General features: G+C 53.9%; 7 protein-coding genes across 7 annotated transcripts; 5 read left to right on the top strand and 2 right to left on the bottom strand.

Moving 5' to 3' along the window:
* Window positions 1-137: 137 nt before the first annotated feature.
* Window positions 138-3232, bottom strand: INS49_012864 (uncharacterized protein; the record flags this gene model as incomplete). The annotated part of the gene is made up of 4 exons (XM_043173566.1): window positions 138-574; window positions 631-895; window positions 1012-1075; window positions 2379-3232. 4 exons carry the CDS (start codon window positions 3230-3232, stop codon window positions 138-140), a joined length of 1620 nt encoding a protein of 539 aa, XP_043022863.1.
* A 460-nt stretch (window positions 3233-3692) lies between these two features.
* Window positions 3693-4886, top strand: INS49_012863 (uncharacterized protein; the record flags this gene model as incomplete). The annotated part of the gene is made up of 1 exon (XM_043173565.1): window positions 3693-4886. The coding sequence occupies one exon, from the start codon at window positions 3693-3695 to the stop codon at window positions 4884-4886; it is 1194 nt and encodes a 397-aa protein (XP_043022862.1).
* Window positions 4887-5677: 791 nt separating this feature from the next.
* Window positions 5678-7321, top strand: INS49_012862 (uncharacterized protein; the record flags this gene model as incomplete). The annotated part of the gene is made up of 1 exon (XM_043173564.1): window positions 5678-7321. The coding sequence occupies one exon, from the start codon at window positions 5678-5680 to the stop codon at window positions 7319-7321; it is 1644 nt and encodes a 547-aa protein (XP_043022861.1).
* A 1497-nt stretch (window positions 7322-8818) lies between these two features.
* On the top strand, window positions 8819-10556 carry INS49_012861 (uncharacterized protein; the record flags this gene model as incomplete). Its single annotated transcript, XM_043173563.1, has 4 exons — window positions 8819-10048; window positions 10113-10136; window positions 10460-10472; window positions 10527-10556. Coding segments are annotated over 4 exons (1297 nt in total), but the record flags the coding sequence as incomplete, so codon positions are not given.
* Window positions 10557-10744: 188 nt separating this feature from the next.
* Window positions 10745-12428, bottom strand: INS49_012860 (uncharacterized protein; the record flags this gene model as incomplete). The annotated part of the gene is made up of 4 exons (XM_043173562.1): window positions 10745-10756; window positions 11197-11636; window positions 11703-12017; window positions 12092-12428. The coding sequence occupies 4 exons, from the start codon at window positions 12426-12428 to the stop codon at window positions 10745-10747; spliced, it is 1104 nt and encodes a 367-aa protein (XP_043022859.1).
* Window positions 12429-13529: 1101 nt separating this feature from the next.
* INS49_012859 (uncharacterized protein) lies at window positions 13530-15507 on the top strand (the record flags this gene model as incomplete). The annotated part of the gene is made up of 4 exons (XM_043173561.1): window positions 13530-14664; window positions 14853-14886; window positions 15059-15379; window positions 15468-15507. The coding sequence occupies 4 exons, from the start codon at window positions 13530-13532 to the stop codon at window positions 15505-15507; spliced, it is 1530 nt and encodes a 509-aa protein (XP_043022858.1).
* Window positions 15508-17536: 2029 nt separating this feature from the next.
* Window positions 17537-19207, top strand: INS49_012858 (uncharacterized protein; the record flags this gene model as incomplete). Its single annotated transcript, XM_043173560.1, has 3 exons — window positions 17537-17727; window positions 17788-18119; window positions 18306-19207. 3 exons carry the CDS (start codon window positions 17537-17539, stop codon window positions 19205-19207), a joined length of 1425 nt encoding a protein of 474 aa, XP_043022857.1.
* Window positions 19208-19664: the final 457 nt, after the last annotated feature.

The raw sequence follows: 19664 nt of genomic DNA, 5'->3' as shown, positions 1-19664 counted from the left end.
CCCCAAAACAAGACAAAGCTCTGCGATGGTTGAGATTTGCGGCTGTGTTTTCATAAATAGCAGGAGCTACAACATTTGCTGGCTTCTGTGCCTTTCAAGCTTCTCACGTTTTCACCTGCATACCCCTTTCACTGTGGCTATTCCTTGCCATATCTCCTACGCTTTGCATAGTGCTCCTCTTTTGCAACATACTGTGCCCCAAGGACAATTTCCCTCTCCCACCAACCGGAGAGCACGAATAATTGGAGGGTGATTGATCTCGACTGGCGTGGATACCATCGGAGCTGGATAGTTCCCTCTGGTCGTATCCTCTTCCCCCTCGGAAGCATAATCCAGGTTTCTTCGTCATCATCCTCAAGAGGCTGGACCAAGTCCAAGAGACCCAACTCACTAGCACGGATAGTAGTCATGAAGTTGAAGGCCTGTTCTGGCTTGATTTTGGCGACCACCGCTATTTTATCCCCGTCTCGGTATCTGATGTGTCCTTGTTCTATCCGCTTCTCGGGGGACGTCACTATCTTGAAGGTCTCCCGAGTGGACGCCGATGAAGTCGTCCTCGCTGCGGATGCTTGGGCTTCGGGGAACGACCGGAGCTTGCGACGGCCCTGCCTCTGATCCTGCCCGGCTCACGACGCGGCTTGCTGGGGCATCTGAAGAATTCCGCGCACGGGAACGCGTTCTCGATGACACCTTGGAACGGCTCGGCAAGACGTGAAGAGATGACACAGAGGGCAGCCTGGGCAGCACTGGGGGGTCCGGTTGAGGCATGGGTTGCTCGCCTTCGTAATTTCGAAGTTCTAATGTTCTTCGAGTGCTTGCTGCCGACGTACTCAGACTTCGACTCGGACTTGAACTTGGGCTCGTTCGACTCGACTGCGGGACCATTTCGGTCCTTCTGATTGTCCCGGCTAGCTTCAGGATGTAATGCAGCTGGACTTCGATCTCCAACTGCTGCCCAAAGGCTGTCGAATATTTCTGGTCAATCCCTTCGATCCCAGCCGATACACTCACGCGATCCTTGCTCAGCCTCCTGATCTCCTTCTCTTTTTGTTTGATGCCTCGTTTATGATATTCGCTGGACGGGAGTGGTTAGTCTCTTCATCATCAAACACTCGTGGGAAGAGCTCAACTTGCATTTCGGCTTCGTCTCTCTCCCGTCTGTTCAAAGCTATTTCCAGTTGAACGCAAGATAACAGCACATCCAAACCGACTTGGATGAATTGCATATCATCTCGCAGATCTTCTACCTGTCCTTTGATGAAGTAGCGCCAAAGCATCGTAGCCACAGGCGCCCATCGTTTTTTCAAAGCGTAGACTCCTTCTCTGAGTTTGTCGACATGTTGACCGAGGTATTTTGATTCCGACTCCAGGAAAGCTGCAGTCCAGTGGTCCTCTATGAATTGGACGACTTGTGATTGTGATGCTATTCCACCAGGCGCGCAATATCTTGAAAGCGCGCTCTGGGCTGTATCGATGGTACCGGCAGCGAAGTAGATGTGATGCATTGATCTTCCCGTCTCCTCACCAAGGCTTCTCATACCTCTTACAATATGTTGCGTTTCTCCGACAAATTTCAGTACGGTATGCGCGAGGCCAGCAAGTGCGACGATACTCGCCGCGAGTCCCACGGCCTCTGCCATCAAGCCTAGTCGAGCGAGTGAGGAACGCTGGATGCAAGAAGACACATGGTCGATGCTTGTGGGGTTCCCAGATGTGTCAGATTCGACCTCAATGCTTCTTATATCGACAAGGCTCTGACACAGCAGCAGGCGGCTCAACTCCCAGAAGTGATTCCGTGTTTTTCCACCACGTGAACCAAGAACATGCCAGTGGCTATGCTTTCAGACCTCACAATCACTCGCATTGCGGGAAGTGTATAATTTGAGGAACCAAACCAGCGACTGCTTTCGTGAGCGGCACATCTGCAGTGTTGCCATGCGGACTCAGCCTGCCAGTCTGCCTTCAACGCATTAGATAATGGATGATCCAATATACTGCGAATCATATCGACCGGCCCGACCCCAAGAAGGCTGCTAGGCCGCATTTGCAGGCCAATCCTGCCACTGGCAAGCGCAGATGTCCGCATGCAAAATGCAGGCTGCTACCACCAGACTTATCTTCTAGCCAGGGCTGCACCATCCGCCACTTTCCAACGCGGCCGCAGGGTAATATGAGCATGGCGGGGTTCACTTGTCATACCATACTTGCACCAGGGTAAGTGTAAGCCAAGCCTGCGGGACTGCCGTGTACTCTATTCGCTGCCACGGTGACCAGCATGCAGCGTGTGGGGCAGGGCAGACTTCACGAACCCCTTCGGAACCAGCATTTAATGCATGCATCTATCCCACAGCCGTCTAAGTGGCCTGACCGAGGTTTACTCGGGATAGACCATCTTCCGGGTCACTCCGCCATCGACAATCATCTCCGTGCCCGTGACGAATTCTGCCTTGGTGAGGTACTCGACCACCGCAAGGATGTCGTCGACCTTGCCTACCCTCCCATTCAGATGCCACTTTTGATCGTCCTGCGACAGCCCCTCCTCCCACGCCGTGCCTTTCTCATCGGCCTCCTTGTACTCATCGCCCACGTGTATCCATCCGGGGAGGATCGTGTTCACACGAATACCCGCGGGTGCGAGGCTGACGGCCATGCTGTGCGTTAATCCAATGAGACCGGCCTTTGTAGCAGCATAGCCCTCCGAGTCCGGCTCGCTCTGATGAGCGCGTGTGGAAGACATGTGTATGATGCTCCCGCCATTCTCGCGCCCACGATCCGGCTGCTTTTGAAGCATGGGCAAGCACGCCCTACTAAGCAGTAGCGGGGCCGTCAAATTGGTCTCTAGGCTGGCGGCCCACGACGCCGTGAACTGCTCGTCCGTGGAGTCGAGGATGCTTGGCCCGCCTACCCCCGATGTGAACGCGGCGTTGTTCACGAGGACGTCCAGGTGGTCCGCGAAGAATTCTGAGGCTGCTTTCGCGGCCCTGTCGATGTCGCCGGGCTTGCGGAGGTTACAGTGCAGGGCGTCAAAGGCCTTGGCCGCCTTTGGCGCAGATGATGGCACGGATGGCAGCCTCGTGAGCGTTTCGCACGTGTGACTGAGCTCTTCCTGGTTGTTGTCTACTAGGAAGACGCGGTGGCCCTTTTGGACGAGCAGCCGGGACAGGCCTCGACCTATGCCGCGGCCAGCGCCGGTGATGAGGAAGTGTAGGGGCTTGCTGGAGCTCGCCGCCATTGCTGGATGGTTCTTGTCGTGATTAAGTGGGCAACTTTGCAAGGAGGAAATTAGATGGTTCTCGTTAAACCGCTTGAGATAGTACACGGTATCTTACAAAATATCACCGGCGAAATCTCGAAAAATGATGATGTAGGCTGTTGTGGTTGACTTCGTCTCTTATTAAGCAGGCAGGTCTCCATCTGTGCACGGGCCACAATCCCGTCCCTCGTCCTCGTGGCCCGTGCAATCTGTCCAGTCGCCGATTTGAGAACACGAGTTTGCAACAGCAGCCCATTTGACGACGACTACATCCAGAAACGCCTGGTATTACACCCATGGGCCACCAGGAAAAGTGCAACGGCATTAATAACTGCACCGCCGTTTTCTCGGTGCCATCCGGACGAGAATGGCCTCACATGTGGCCAAACGCCCAAGGACAGACGATGGACCATCCTCTGCTGCACATCAGCATGAACCAATGCTTGCTCCGACTATGACAACACCACAGTCCTCATCAGCAGACTCTCATGAGGTACCAGCACAGGCCTCACAACCGTCGTCGGCCCCGGAAAATATGCCACTTCATGAAGCTCTAGCATATATAGACCCCGACGACAAAACCCCCCATGACCTTTATCTTGTCCTGATATATGCAGCGGCAGCGCACTCAGACGTCGCCGAGATGGTGGACCGCTTCGCCTGCACCCACCGAGACCGGATTGTCCTCCAGCGTGAAATGCGTGAGCTGCCAGGTGCTATGGGGTCAGTGGCCCAATTCGTGCCAGTGTTGCCGCGACCCCCTCCAGGACGGCCAGGTCGTCCTCACGGCCCCGCGAGACCCAAGGAGGTCATCGAGGCGGAGAAGGCAGAAAAAGCAGCCAGGATTGCGGCAAGAAAAGAAGCACAGGGGGCAAGAAAGGCTGGAGCTGTGCGTCGTAAGGTGAACATCCCAGCAAAGGACAGGAGTTTCACGTATCTGGTCCGCCAGATGGAGGAGGAACTTGGGTGGACCGGCAAGTATGATGACAGTGGCCCAAAGCAGTATTGGTCCCAAAAGAAGAAGAGACAGCATTGGCACAGCAAGGCTGTTGACGTGGAAGCCAACGTGGCCTGGATGCAGGAGCAACTCCTTCAGAATATGACCGACCGCGAGCGTCGGGCTAGGAACGGAGTCGTCGTGGATGTTGCGACATTCGGAACCAAGAAGAATGCATTGTTTGCGATGAAGGGCATCATAAATACCATCTTGGTTGATACGGGGGAGATCGGGGCCCAGCTCAGGGAGAACTGGTTCTCTACGTTTTTGGGCAGATTCAAAAAGGCTCTTGATTTGCTGAGCCCAGAGGAATTAGCCATGCTGAGAAGCGATGGGAAGTGGGTCAAGGAACTGGGGTTACTGATTCGAGCCGTCAAAGCGAAAGGGCTCACAGAAGAGGTACTGGAGGAGATCCTCATGAGCTTTGCTCCTGGCACTGCGGTTGAAGCCGACTCGAGCAGTGACGAAGAAGAGGGATCGTCGGGGTCGGATAGCTCAAACGGGTCGGGGGATTCCTCTGACGAAGATTCTGACGGAGCCCTAACGGGAGGGCGATTCCTCGAACAGGTTCACTTTGAGCATTTTGATGCTTCAGAAGCGGAGAGCTTTGAGGAAGAGAGCTCTGAGATAGGCTGATGACTGACACAAGCCTATGTGCAATCTAGGATGATTGCCAGCAGATGCCCACCTTAGGAAGTTGGCAGAAACAGTGCCCAGGTTTTAAGACTCCCAAGTCCACCCAGTTTGCACTTGAGGTTTGTGATGCATTCGGGAACATCCATTTCCCACAAGCACTTAGCCACTGGCCGCCATTCACTATTTGGATAGATGGTCCCAATCACCGCCTGAAAATGATTGACAAGCCATCGATGGACAACATGCAGCTAGCCTGCCTCAACAACCAAACTGACTGACCTTGTCTCTTTTGTACCAGTCCATTGATGCACACTCCGTCTCCATTCAACTGCTTACCTCTGAATACAACTGAGCCTGTATCCAGAAGGTCTGGCAGTGCACCCTACCCAGGTATCCCTCTACACAAGGGGCAAGACATCTACATCTCTTCGACAAGAAGACAATCTCACCCCCTGTCGATTAACCCCAATCAACACCACCGCCTCAACAAACGCGTTGGATCGTTTATCAAAACTTTCCGTCACAAATCAGCCCCAAGTGAATACGGTCTTTCGATACTCATCTCAGTTTGGCATAGCAACTGTCCAACTCAATCAAGGTTCCTCTTGTGGCCAAATATCCCGTGGGCAATTCTCCTGCGAGATACTGACCTTGGGATAACCTCCTGTGGGATAATCTCCTGTGGGATCATATTTCGTCAGACAACTTTTTGTGCGACAAAACCCGTGCGAAAACCACCTGTGGAAATATTTTTAGTGGAAAAACTTGCCGTTGGATCAGCACCCGGCAGAATGGCTGAATCTAGAGCTTACGACGACAAGGAGGAGCCAGCGATGCCGATACATACGAACACGCCTGGCAGCCTCCCAGTGGTCACCAAGGAAACGGATCAGAGACCAAACGACTCGAGCGCAATCTCCCAGAACGGTTCGTTCAAATTTGAGAGGCTCCCAGCTTCACTGCCCAGCGACATCGAGCCCCAGTCACTCGGCCAACTCGGCATTTTGGACCTTGCCGACGAGCTGTTGATCAACATATTCGGCCATGCGAAAGACTCTGCTGATATCAGAAACATTCGTCTGACTTGTCGTCGATTCTGCAGCACAAGTTCCCATCTCTTGCTTGACTGCCTCGACCTGTGTTTGACAGCAGCTTCGCTGGCCCGTGCTCAGGAGATATCCTGCCACCCTATCGTATCGAAAGGCATTCGCGTCCTTCACATCAGTCTAAAATCCCGCAGAAATCTTAGAGATACCACAAGGTTCATGTACTTGGCCATCCAGGATCTCCGGGGAAACATCAATTCGGTGCTGAGGAATCCCCAGAGTGCTCTCGAGAATGGAAACTTCGCTTCCTCCGCCGAGTTTCAACCAATTTTTGTGGAGAGACAGCGTCTCCTGGGCTCCTGGTGTCAGTATACGGAGACACGGAAATGCTCCACACATCAGCAACGCCTTGACGTCGAAGTCCTACGCCGAGGCTATGAGAAGTACCGAATGACGTATGAATGGCAGCGACGTACTATCAAGGACGGAACATATACGCAGGCCATTGCGGCGGCAGTAGGACGGATATCAAGGGTCACCAAGCTTCTCTTCACGAACAAATTCCGATACCGAGAAGGGTCACCAGGATTTCACGCAAATCTGTGGAGGCATCATACTAGCGCTTCTGATGTTCTTGATGAGAGAATGATGCTGTCCATCGGTGCGTCCTTGGGCCCAGAGGTTAAGCCGACAGAGCTCACAGCCCAGGTGCCACTGGCACTCCACGCAGCAGGTTTCCCAGCAGCCGAGGTTGAAGTTCAATACGTCACTCAGTCTGGAATTTGGCCTAACTCTACATGGATTGGCGATCAAGCCCAACTACATGGTCTGAAGGCTGCGGCTGAGAGCCTGAAAGTCTTCACTTTCGAGATTCGCATGTGGTGCTCGAGCCCCTCGGAGCACATTTCCAGTGCTTCAACATATCTTCGCGCTGTATTAGAAGCAGCAAACCTTGAAGTGCTTACACTTTCGGTTCCTTCCACATTCGATTCGGATGAACATATCGGATCTTTGTTGGCGTCCCTTCGTTGGCCTCATCTCCGAGAAATCAATCTGGCCTTTATTTCGTTCCACCTCAGCGAACTGAAGAGGTTCGTGGAGGGTTTTCGACCTGGAATTTTCCTCAACCTCAAGCGGGTGGAGCTGCGCAGCGGGTCCTGGGCTGAAGGGTTGGACGTATTGCGTACTAAAGCGAATCCAGAGTCCCAGGTAGGCTCTCTTTCAGGTGCAGAATGCAATTCTATGGCTTCCGATCAACTACAACGAATATTGGATGGTGGACAGGCGAGTTTGGCCAGCCAGTACGTTCAAGGTGTCCCGATCCGCAACCCCTTTCTAGTGACGCAGGACGAGACGATAGATGAGGAAACAAATACCGATACCATTTGAAGCAGCCGGCGAAAATGGTCCCGGGGACACTTTGGAGGAATAAACATCCAGTCTGTTTCTATTCGATGGGAAAAATGACAGCAGGACGGTGGAAATGACTGGAGGGCGGGATGTAAGGAATCCATCGTGGGCGTCCTTCATTCCTCTCTCAGGATGAGAGGCAACCATAGTATAGTCTGAAGATAAACCATCTTCAGTGGTGGCTTCGTAGGAAAAGTTAGGAATACTGTAAGACTTGGCGGTTTATGTCGACAAGTGGAAATGGGTGTACGATATGCAGAACCTGTGGACTGTGACGAAGTGGTTCTCATCCAATCTCGTGCAGTACTCTCTCGCAAACGGATTTTAATCACTGGTCAACTGTGGTATTTAAGAGGAATACGGAGATTTGCAACTGAAAGAAACGATGGGTATACCGGTACATCACAACTCGCACATCCACACTCAACACCCACACACCCACACACCCACACACCCACACACCTAACCAACACACCTAACACCCAATGCCTACACACCTAACACCTACACACGGAACACCAATACACCCAATGCAAACACCTAATTCATGTGGTTTAGTGCTTGCAATGTACTGGTGTACCGTCCGTTTGTAGGTGCGAGTCTCTGCTTTCTTTAAGAGCACAGGTCGATTTGCACTTGCTTGCAATGTGCCAATTTTGTTCTCCAGGCTACGTCAGGCAAGCTTCCTTCACTGCGAGGCAGCCACCGTCTTCAAGCAAAAAAGCTTCTACCACGGAGCCTGGACCACGCGTGAGGTTTACCAAAACATTTCATCCCAAGACACTTCAAGTCGATTCTAGGCCTACGCCTGTTGGCTTCCCTTTCACTTTGTCAATTGAAGCACCCCAAAGTCGGCCACCAAGACTTGTCTAGATCTTCTCAACGCTGTGACTTCAGACCAAACAGTCACTGCTGTCACTTGCTCAGCATCTGGTCTTGGTGGAAGCATCAAGAGTTGCACTCAACACGTTCCCAGGCAACCAACCCGTCTCTCTCCTATTGGAACCTATCTGGTCTCCATAAAAGCGCCCGTTCCTTCAGTCAAAGATTTCCAAGGTCATTTAAAGGGAGAAGCCACTCCTTTGGAACGCCACCCTGCCGTCGAGATTTTCTACAAACGGCACTAACGGCAGTGAACATTTCCTGCTTACGGGTAGGCTGCCCCCTCAAATCTACAATGTCTGATACTGACACGTACACTCGAACAGCTTCGCAAGTCTCTTCTTTGCAGGCCCAACCGTCAAAACTGCAGGGATGGATCCTGCCACGCTCACGCGTGAGAGTCAACAGACTCACTTGGCTCTCCTTCGCGCGCAATTGGACAACATCGACTCAATGAAGCAAGATGTGGGGTCCCAGGTCGTGGAGCTGGAGGCTAGTAGCCTCGACGGCCTCATTGACAAGCTCCGACTTGTGTCGCTCAAGCTGGCAGATGCCCACATCGCTTTGCGCCAAGTCTTTGATTCCCCTCGCCAGGCCGCTTTTACGGCCTCTCAAGATACACGACCTACCTGACGAGCTCCTCATGGACGTATCTGGCTACCTTCGCAACCGTGCTGACATCAAGAACCTCCGTCTATCCTCCCACCGCCTCAATAAGACCAGCTCCCACCTTCTGATGGATACAGTATATGTCAGTCTGAACCCGAAGTCGCTTGAGCGCCTTAGCGAGGTATCCCACAATGCAACCATTTCAAGAGGCATCCGTCGTCTCGTCGCCTCTGTTGACGTCTACAATGCCGACTTCGCTCGTAGCGTGCAGTCTTTCGCCGCAAGGTGCATTCGGGAGATGGACGATCTGTATGAAACCATGCCTTCGGACAGCCCCAACAGCAGGGACACTTTCCGCATCCGGCATTCTTGGATTGAATTTACCGAAACATTTACCGACACTTGTGATGATGGGGCGCATCTCGACGATGAGAACATCAACGCCCTATACATTGGCTGGCTACGATATCACGTACTGTATCATGAGCAGCAGATGGTCCTCCGCCATGGTCGTTTCCCACAAGGCATCGCTTCAGCGATTGGCAGAATGCCCTGCCTCGAGGAATTGGTGATCAGAGACAGGTCACGTAGCTCCGACGACGAGCAGCCCCGGAGTCCAAGTACTTTCCACAAGCTGGGGAAGTTGGTCCGGAATCCTATCCGTCTAGTTGAAGAGATGACGCTCCATACTTTCTCATGGCAAAAGGCGAGAATGATGGGAGTGGAAAACCCACCCACTCAACTCCTCTACCAAATCCCCCTGGCAATCCACGACGCAGGTCACTCAGTGGCTCACCTCAGATTCGACCTGACACCTCCTCGCTCCTTCCAATTACAACTCAGCAGCGGCCAGATGTCTCGACTGAACCTTTTTGCCCAGGGCTTGAAATCTTTCAAGTTCAGTGCCAGAGCGGAGCCGGCGAGCATTCGGAGGCCCTCTCGAGACACAGAGGAAAAGGAGAATCTCAACTTCTTCTGGACCGCTTTCATGAAATCAATGCGTTTGGATTTTGTGGCACTAGACTTTGCTTTCGAAGAGCGAGACTGTCTCGCAGCAAACCGCACGCATGATCCAAACCGCACTTCCGTCGGCCCCCTCCTGGCTAATTTGCATCAGCCCCAGAACATTCACCTGAAGAACTGCTCAATCACCCTGAAAGAGCTTCGAACTTTCGTCCGTCTTCCAAGGAAGGAGCCTGCCGTCCTCGGACTTTGGTATGTCTACTTGCTGGATGGGGACTGGGCTGATGCTGTGGAACTTCTCCGCTCGGGAGTGCAGCGCGGAGGACTCAGCCAACAATCGGTAAGCAACCTTGTTACTTTACTTCCATTTTCCCTTTGCACACGCCATCCCATCTTCGCATTTTTCTTCACTATTTGCACCTAAACTGTTTTGGTTGGGGTCGACTTGCGACACAAGTTATAGACAGATCGGACCATACCCTCCACCTTTTCTTGTAATATATTTCTTCATTGAGGCGGGGCCTAACTTTGAACGCCTAGTATGTGAGGTGCCCGTATGGTGCAGAGTGCTTGACCATGTCGATGACCGAGAGGGAGAGGATTTTCCATTTCAGACGTCATCGACGTCCTTGCAAGGACTCTATGGTCAACTGTTACATCAAGGGGCATGATGATGGTTTCGTCAGCAACCCACTGCGAGGCTAAGACAGCCAAACCACCCAATCAACAGCGGCGTGAAGAACTCGAGGACAACAAGTAGGGGAAGCATCCAAGCATCTCTGGAATGTTGGAGAAACTGGCTTGGAATTGAATAGGACCGGGCCGCCAGACGCATTCGATGATCTTGTACCAAGCACATGATCAATTACAAGAGTTGCCCAAAAAGATGGGCTATGGGGCTACCGAGCCGTTCAAGTCACGTTAGGTTTCAACTATGTAAAAATTTAATTATGGAAGTATCTGTTAGGAGTTAGAATAGGACATGTGTGTGTAGTGAACAGTTTGGACGGTCTGAAGCGCGTGTTCCTGGAGACCCATCGCATGTGAATGTGAGACTGTCATGACGGCATCAAGAGGTTTTTTTTCCCCTTTTCTTGCGCGACCTTGTAAGATTTTAGGGCAAAGATTCCTTTCCCCATTTCGACGCATGAGGCCAGGGTAACAATGTGCATAGAGAAGACAACGCTTTTCCACGAAATCTACTCGTGTTGGACGAGAATCCCCTTCCTCGCAATGCTCTCATAAAACGGCAGGGAACACAGCCTTGTGTGATCTCCTTATGCCTCACCCGGCCAGACAGTATCTGCCAACTTCCGCACCAGCTTCAACTTATTGATCATATCCTCCCGGGTGACGCTGTTTCCCAAGTGGTGGCTCGCAAACCCACACTGAGGACTTACGCCGATCCGCTTCAGCGCCTCCTCCCGGCTCTGGCCCGCGCCCTTCGCCACAAAATCTGCCGCTTGGTACACCCTCTCCTTGAGCTTCTCCAGGTCCTCCAGCTCGGGGAACTTGCTGGTTATGACGCCCAGGATGACGTTCTTGTACGGCGGCAGCTCCTTCAGGGGCTCGAAGCCGCCGGCGCGGTCGGTGTCGTACTCGAGGAAGTAGGTGTCGGCCTCGATCTCGTTGAAGAGCTTGGTGGCGATGCGGTCGTACCCGCCCTCGCTGAAGTGCCGGCTGTAGGCGAAGTTTCCGCGGCAGAGGTGGATTCCCAGGTGGAGGTCGTCCGGGCGCTGCGAGATGCAGTCGTTATAGAGCTTGATATAGCTATCCAGCAGAGCATCCGAGTCCTCACCCGCGTCCTTGAAGCCTTGAAGCATCTTCTCGGAGCAGAAATCTTGTTAAAATGTTAGCAGCTTACCGAATTGTGGGCGGCTCTGTTCAACAAGCCTGACAGACTTACAAGCCAGGTTTGGGTCGTCGATGGTGACATTGCGGCAGCCAGCGTCGTACAGGACCTGCAGCTCGGCCCTGTACGCCTTCGCGATATCGGCGAAGTACTCCTCGTCGTTGGCATATACCTCTTTCGGGTAGGCCTTGCCAGGTTGGTAGCGAAGATGGTACCACTCAGGCGCGGGTAGGGTCAGCTTCGCCTCTTTGACGTACTCGGCCGGGAGGAGTTTCTTTAGGTAGTTCCACTGGTCGACATAGGTACTGCCAACATGCCTGATCTTGCCCGTGCAAATTACAGACTCGCCAGGTTTGTGGCCGGCCTCGGCTGGAACGACGGAGTTAGTTCACTGCCTCACTGTAAAGCACTACTGAGCCTCAAATGTTACATGGAAGACCTACTAAAGGCAGCCAGGTCAGGAACATAGAGACGGAATATTTCCAGAGGTGGGTTTTCAATCTCCTCCATCCCCTCAAGAGCAGGGAAGAAGGTGCCCCAGAACTGATGGCGACGGTATTCTCCATCATTTACCGCATGGAATCCTAGGTCTAGCTGGACCTTGACGATCTCATTGATGGCCTCATCTTCAATGCCGTGAAGCTCCTTATCATTGGCGATGGCTTCGGTTTTCACGCCGTCCAGGGCGACACGTTTATCAACCAGCTTCTGTGGCCGGAGAAGTGAGCCAAGGTGCTCAGCCCGGAAGGGCGGGCGTTGATGGTTCTTCTTTGCGACCATTCCGTAGGAACGTAGGTGGTATACCAGCGACGGGTCTTTTGTAGGGAGAAGAGAGGTTTGACCAAGGATATTGGCCTGTTAGGCAATGGGCGGAGGTTTATATTACTGCGTAAGTAGTGCTGTCGTCGCAATCACCCGGTATTTACATTGCCTCCGCCCTCCCCCGCCTTGGAGATCATACCTCAAACTACATCAGACGTCGGGAGTATTGCCGATGGATCCCTGCGTACCCCGTCACCATAGTACCATCCCAAGTATTGCCGGAAGGCAGAAGTGTCCGGTTCGTCGGTAGCCTGTGCCCGCGGATCAACGTCCCCGCCATCGCTTGGTCAAACGCAGCTGGAGGGTGCGGTCATTGGTGACATGGCAGCGGGGTTTGGAGGAGGAGAGGGAGGCTGCCCCAAACATTGCACCTCTTGGCTGCACTATGACTGAACTGCAATGCAATTGGTAAGGGATGACTTATTTCACTCGTATGAGGCCCGGAGAATAGAAGTCCCTGGGGCCTGCGGTGCATGTACGTCATTGCGTACGCCCTTTTTGTCCATGTGAGCTCTATGTAAAATGTGGTAAGATGGGAATTACCCGCCGAGGTAGGTAGTTGTTTTGTAGACGAGGGAGGGGCGGGCGGGCGTGCCATCAATTCGGAATGGAACGGAAACCAACGAGAGAGAGAAGAGACACAGAGATGCTTGTTGCAGCTGTCGATTTCTTCTACTATAGGCACTTGCACAGCATCAGCTGCAGGCTCCTGAGAGGTTCCTTCGCGTGCAGTGCAGGTGTGGCCCTCGGTGGGACATCGCCGTCGCAGAAGGATAGGGCGTCTTTCTGGAAGCCGCAGGGGCTGTTCTTGAGAAGTGGAGGCCCACTTGACCCCGCCAAAGCCGTGCCACATGGGCATTGACCAGGGGTTGCGATAACGTCTCAGGGTTGCTTATCGGCCGCCGCCGCTTGACGTCAACCCGTCTGCCTCTGTCTCACTTGACAACCACCACACTCCGAACCCCACGATGTGTGGTTGTGGTAATAGCCCATGACACACGCAGGAGTCTCCGTTTACTTGCATTTGTTTAGCCTGGCGATCCGGCAACTTCCGCAGCCATGACTACCACAAGCATCCACGATCTCCCTACGGAGATGCTGTCTCACATCTTCAGCTTCCTCGACAGTCCGGCCCCTTCTGACGAGCGTCTCCACGACCAGCCCCATGCACACATGCTCAAGGAGCCCGACCTCTCGTCCCAGAACCTCAAGAACCTGTCACTCGTTAACAAGCAATGGCGTGCCACTGTTCTCCCCCTTCTGTTCCGGAACGCGGTATGGTACCTGGACCAGTCCGACCTGTCTCTGGTTGATCTCGAGCAGTCCAGTGGTCCTCACTCTATGATACCCCTGTTGTCCTTTGTACGAGACAACAACCTCACACCATATGTGAAAACCCTGACTCTCGTAGTGGTAAAGAGCACACGAGTTAGGTCCACTGGCGGGGCCGGCGTGGAACTAAACCGGCCAGGAGACGACGAGATCAGCCCAGACCCTTTCGGCCCCTTGAACCGCGCTGGACGAGAGAGGGATATGGTCTTCAACGAGGACACAAACTGGCTATGGAACCTCATTTTTGACCTGCTCGACCCTCTGCGTTTCACAATCATTGCGTCGCCCCGGACGCTAGCATCACTGCTGGCCAGAATGCTCTTCCTCGGTGACGCCTGGAGCTTTTACCAGTCACATCACGTGCTGTCTTTGTCCCGGACCCAACCCAAGATCGCGAGTCCCGGCAAGGAAGACGAAGTTGTGGCTACACACCAAGAGGCAGAACCGTCCACTTCCCTCGGTCCCGCAAGCGCAGCCCAATCCTCGTCGTCGTCGTCGTCGTCGTCGTCGTCGTCGGTCACACACACAGCAAGACGTATACCTTGCTCTCTCTTCACCATCCGCCCCTGGAAGGCGCTTCTCCTCAACGAGGGTTCTTCAACCCGCGTGTACAAGACATACGAGTACTATCACAGACGCCCACCATCCATGCTTGGTGCTCTTCTCGGGGCTGAGGAGTTCCCCAACGACGAGGCCCTGATCCCTTCAACGATCCGCGATCTTAGTTATGTTGGAATCTTTCCATTGTCCACGCATTTCAATACCCTGGTGCAACACCTCCCGCGGATCGATCGGCTTTTCGTGCAGCTCGTACCAAGAAACGATATTCTCAAAGACAAAAAGGAGATGGAGCATCTGGACAGTAAGTAGCGCCTGGGGAATACCTCCCACCTGCGTCTTCCGTAATCGTGGACCATCTTTCTGCGTGTATAAAGTTCGTCGTTGCGCCTAAGCTTGTTGGGTTGACTATAGCAATTCCATGGCCCACTGTATAATATTTCACGAACAAGATTTCCATGCTGGCTTGATAGCTGACTGCGGATGTTACAGTGGACGATCTATGGGCTGAGCGTAATACGAGCTAGTATGTTCCTCCTTAAACATGAATCCCCTGCACGTATTTTGCAATCAACTTGCCCCACATGACTCTCGAGATGTGTCCACAGACTCGGCTCTGGGGAAACTCGTCATAGGGAACTTCCAGTCTTTGACCGTACACGCGCTGCGACAAGCAGTACTAACAAGTACTAAAGTAGCAAGATCATGCCCAAGTTGTTCGATAGCTCCAGCTCCGCGGGCAACTGGCGCCACCTCCAGGTCTTTGAGTCAGGAGATGCAGCAGATCGTGAGAGCTGGGATATGGCGGTGGAATACGTGAGACACTTCGGTGCCGAATGGAGGGTTGAACGAGAGGGTGTCTTTGTGAAGCGACAGCCAGGGGAGGACGAGAACGATGCGAACCATGGTGGGCAGTTCTCTGCCACGGGGGCATCTCATGCCCATCACGATGCCGAGGAGACGGACACAGGCTTTAGTAGCGATGAGGATGGCGTGGACGAGCCTGGTCCGGTGTTCTTGTAAGCCCCTCTCCCTTCCCCAACTTGCCTCTCGTCACATCGCCAATGCCTTCCTGTTCGAGATCTTTCAGCCAACCCTTGTTCTTAGCGGTGCTGGAATCATCCTCGACTACCTGTACTACCTATGACGACTGCCCCAGCCGAGTTATATCCTGCTGCTGCCCCGAGTGCACAACACCAACATATGTACTTACACTCTTCCGAGCAGCGACTTTGCCCTGGGTCAACCATGAACAGATGCTAACCTTCAAATCCCCTCCTGCACAGCCAAGGCGCCCTCCGCCGTTTTGCCTTCGCAGGTGTCACTACTCTGCCCCTGAGTAGTGTATGGCTCTATCTCCAGCATACGGACCCTTAGGAGGAGTTCGTCGAGTCTCTTTTGGTCTTACAGGCTCTGGCAGCTGATGAGCTGGCTTGGATGGGTCACTTCTTGAGTGCTCGACATGCTCTTGGTGGTGACGATGGCGAGAGCCCATGGATTAACGATCTGTCATCAAGTGTGGACTGGGATGGTCAACACATGGCTTCCTGTCACAAGTGGTGGAGAATATATGTTCTGGAAAGCAATTGCCTGGCTTCGGTGATCCTGGTACAGCTGCCATGGACTGACCCTTGAGAATGCTAGCTATTAATAGGACTTCCTGTATATATACAATACTCATACCTAATATTGCTTTAACTCTCGGTCGGGTATCCCAATGTATGAGCGCACGTTTGGCACCAATGTCCTAGGAGTTGAAATTCAACAGCTTCACAGCTGTAGAAGTATAGACCAGATCCATTGCGCGTCAGGACCTCGATGAATACATGCCAGGATGCCGGCCAAGCAAAATGTCAAGTATACATGAGCTCTCGACACTTCCAAAGCTGTCTCTCGTTTCCCCTTACCGTGTCTCTCCAACTCGTGGTCCTATCCGTCTTTTGAAGTTCTCACCCAATACTCATTTCGACAGTGGAGTCGTTGAGTCTTCTGCCAAGCCGCCCCTGACCTAAGTGTCATGCACCACGTTGGAGTTGGGTCAGAAGTCAACGATCGACGTGTTCAATACCAACAAACCAGGCAACACTTTTTTGTTGTCCCAACTGACCAATGGCAGAGGCTACCATCACGATGACACAGCCAATCTGACCCCGTGGGGTCATGCGCCAAGGGTCTTTCCTGGTTGGGTCACAGCAATGCTACTTGACAAGTGAGGCGGCCGTGCAGCCGCGTCGCCCCCCCCCCCCCGAAGGACCGACTTCCACGGCACGAAGCCAGCAAAGGCAGGTTTTCCCGGCACCGGAACTCGCACCCACAGACCTCTGGGCGGCGTATGCTAGGCGAACAGACAACAGCTCGACAGCTGCTTTTTTGCTTTCGGAAATCTGAGGGGGCGAAATGCTCAATCCGACGTCGAAAAAGCGGGCCAGGGCTCCATCATCCCCAGAAAATTTCTACCGCATCACGTAACTTTTAGCAAATCTGCGAGAATTTCCCACCGTGAGCCGACCGCGCAACGGCTTTTGCCCATGGCCTGAGGGGCCACGACATCTCGAGGACTGGCCTCTGGGATGGAAAGTCGCGGCTTAACGGCGGCTTGCTCGATCACATCGGCGGCTTCAACACGACATGTCGACTCGGTGCTGGCTGAACTCTGTTTCAAGTGCCGGCATGCCTAAAACGGGGCCGTCGATGGCCTCACAAACCTTGTTCCCGCGCGCCGGTCCGCCGCGTCGGCGTCAGCTGTCCCGGCCGGGGTTCTCCGTTCCTGCGTGCCCAGCCTGCAAGCCCGTACCTGGGCTAGACCCAGCCTATATTATGGAGCCCAAGGCGGCGAGTAAGAAAGAGTCATTCGGTTGTGTTTGCCATCAGCTGTCGTATCCGATTGCGGCCCCGGGTCCAGGATTAATCATGCCTATGACCGAATGCAAGATGGCTTTTCTTTATATCCCAAGCTTGCGTCGCCTGATGATGCGCTGAGCCCGGCGTTTCTTCACTTTTCTCGCTTTCCTTCGACGGCCTTCGCGGAGTCACAAGAGGTTCTCCCTTAGACCTGCCGGGTTCTCAACTAAAGTGCTAGCCTGAGCACGCACCAACGGGCCTCGGAACTGAAAAACCTGTCCTACCGTTGCAGCAAACCCCAAAGTGGAGATCCGAAAGGAGACCCAAGGTTGAGAATGGCGCCCAGAGACCAGGAAAAGAACGCCCTGCCTATCGACATGGAGACGGGCTCCAACACATCAGGCGACGGATCAAAAAAGGATGATTCGAGCCCCCCACCAGCATACCGGACAGACGATACCAGGACGACACACAGCGTGGCACAAGAAGATGGCGCAGAGATTGACCTGACCCCACTGTCCTGGTGGTGAGTGCTCCCGCAATTTCACGATCACGGGATGAACGGGGCTCTGACAAGCTCGAACAGGAAAGCCGGAACCATCCTCTTCGCAGAGACGGTGTCCCTCGGTATCCTCTCGCTCCCCTCGGTCATCGCAAGCGTGGGGATCGGGCCCGGCATTGCCCTGATCGTCGTCATGGCCATTCTCTCGGGATACTCAGGCCTCGTCTTTGGCGAGTTCTGTATGCAGTACCCGGAAATCGAGTCCTTCGGCGGCGTCGGCCATATCGTTGGAGGGGCCGTGGGCGGACCTACCCTGGGAGTCGTCTTCGGTGAATTCCTGGGCTGGGGGCAGACCATCTTCCAGATCTTCGTGATGGGGAGCCATATCTTGACCTGGACAATCGCGATGAATACACGTGAGCAGCCCCCGGATTCCACAAGCACCTTTCAGGGAGAGGAACACAATGCCATATCCATAGTCTGTTTCACTACGCGCCCTGTATCGCTTTGAACAGGTTGCAGATTTTCAGACAGGCTATGGCGGATAGTGTTCTGAACCGCCCATTCGTCAAGAACAACTTTTGCTGACTTTGATACCGCAGTGACCAACAGCTCCCAGTGCACCGTCATGTGGGCGGGCGTCGGGCTGGTCGTCTTCTGGGTTTTCAACCTGCCGCGCAACCTCAACATCGCGTCGTACCTGTCGGTAGCGTCCTCGCTGTCCATCTTCTCGGCGGTCATCGTCACCGTGGTGGACGTGGCGATCGAGAAGCCCATCGGCTCGACGTCACTGGACGTCGCGAACCAGCTCGGGTTCACGGGGGCGTTCCTGTCGGTGACGAACATCGCCATCGCCTTCTGCTCGCACTCGTGCTTCTTCAGCGTCATCTCGGAGCTCAACACCAAGACGGACTGGCCCAAGGCGCTGGTCATGCTGCAGTCCCTCGACACGGCGCTGTACATCGTCGCGGCGGTCGTCATCTACGTGTACGTGGGACCCGATGTGCCCTCGCCGGCGCTCTCGGCGGCCGGCTCTGTGGTCGTGAGGAAGGTGATCTGGGGCATCGCGCTGCCCACTATCGTCATCGCCGGCGTCATCTACGGGCACGTCGCGACCAAGTACATCTTCACACGGATCCTCGGCAAGACGAGACACATGCACAAGCGAACGCTGATCGGGGACGCGGGATGGGTTTGCGTTGGGCTGTCAATCTGGATCATCGCGTTCGTCATCTCGGAGTCGATTCCCGTGTTCAACAGCCTCCTGAGTCTGATCTGTGCCTTGTTCGTGAGCTGGTTCTCGTACGGCGTCCCGGGCATCATGTGGCTGTTCCTCTACCGCGGCCAGTACTACACGAACTGGAAGATGACGGCGGGACTCGTGTCCAATATCACCCTCGTTGTCGTGGGCTTCCTGCTCTGCGTGCTGGGGCTGTGGAGCACGATTGACAGCCTCGCGAGCAACAGCACACACACGCCGTGGAGCTGTGCCAGCAACGCATAGGCGCGCGTTGTGGCCTTGTCCTTATATAGAGTTATTTGAGCGGCAGTGGTGATAATAGGGAGCGAAGCATTGACACCGCACAGAGGAACGAATGCGTGATTGTCCGCCGTGATACAAACCGGGTAGGCCCGACCCGTCTCCGGGCAAGCATGCGGCTACCGCATCATTTCAACATTATCCACGTTACTCGTAACGGCTGCATCTGGCGGATGTCACGGGAACAGGCAGCAAGACTGATCCGAAGGCTCTCGAGGCAAGATGCGGCAGAGTAGACGCGTGACGAGATGGGCTGAGGGAAAGAGAGGAGGCGAACAAGCACGTATTCAATCAAGGTCGCGAAGTTAAATGGTCGCGAGCTTGAGTCTCTGAAATGTCTTGGCAGGCTTCGCCTCATGACTGGGCTGAAGAGTTGGGACGGGACGGTGGTTGTGACCAGGACAGATGGAACCTTGAGAGC

This window comes from Diaporthe citri (genome assembly GCF_014595645.1).
Source record: "Diaporthe citri strain NFHF-8-4 chromosome Unknown scaffold_6, whole genome shotgun sequence".
NCBI lineage: Eukaryota > Fungi > Ascomycota > Sordariomycetes > Diaporthales > Diaporthaceae > Diaporthe > Diaporthe citri.
This window is presented reverse-complemented; position numbering and strand designations above follow the sequence as displayed.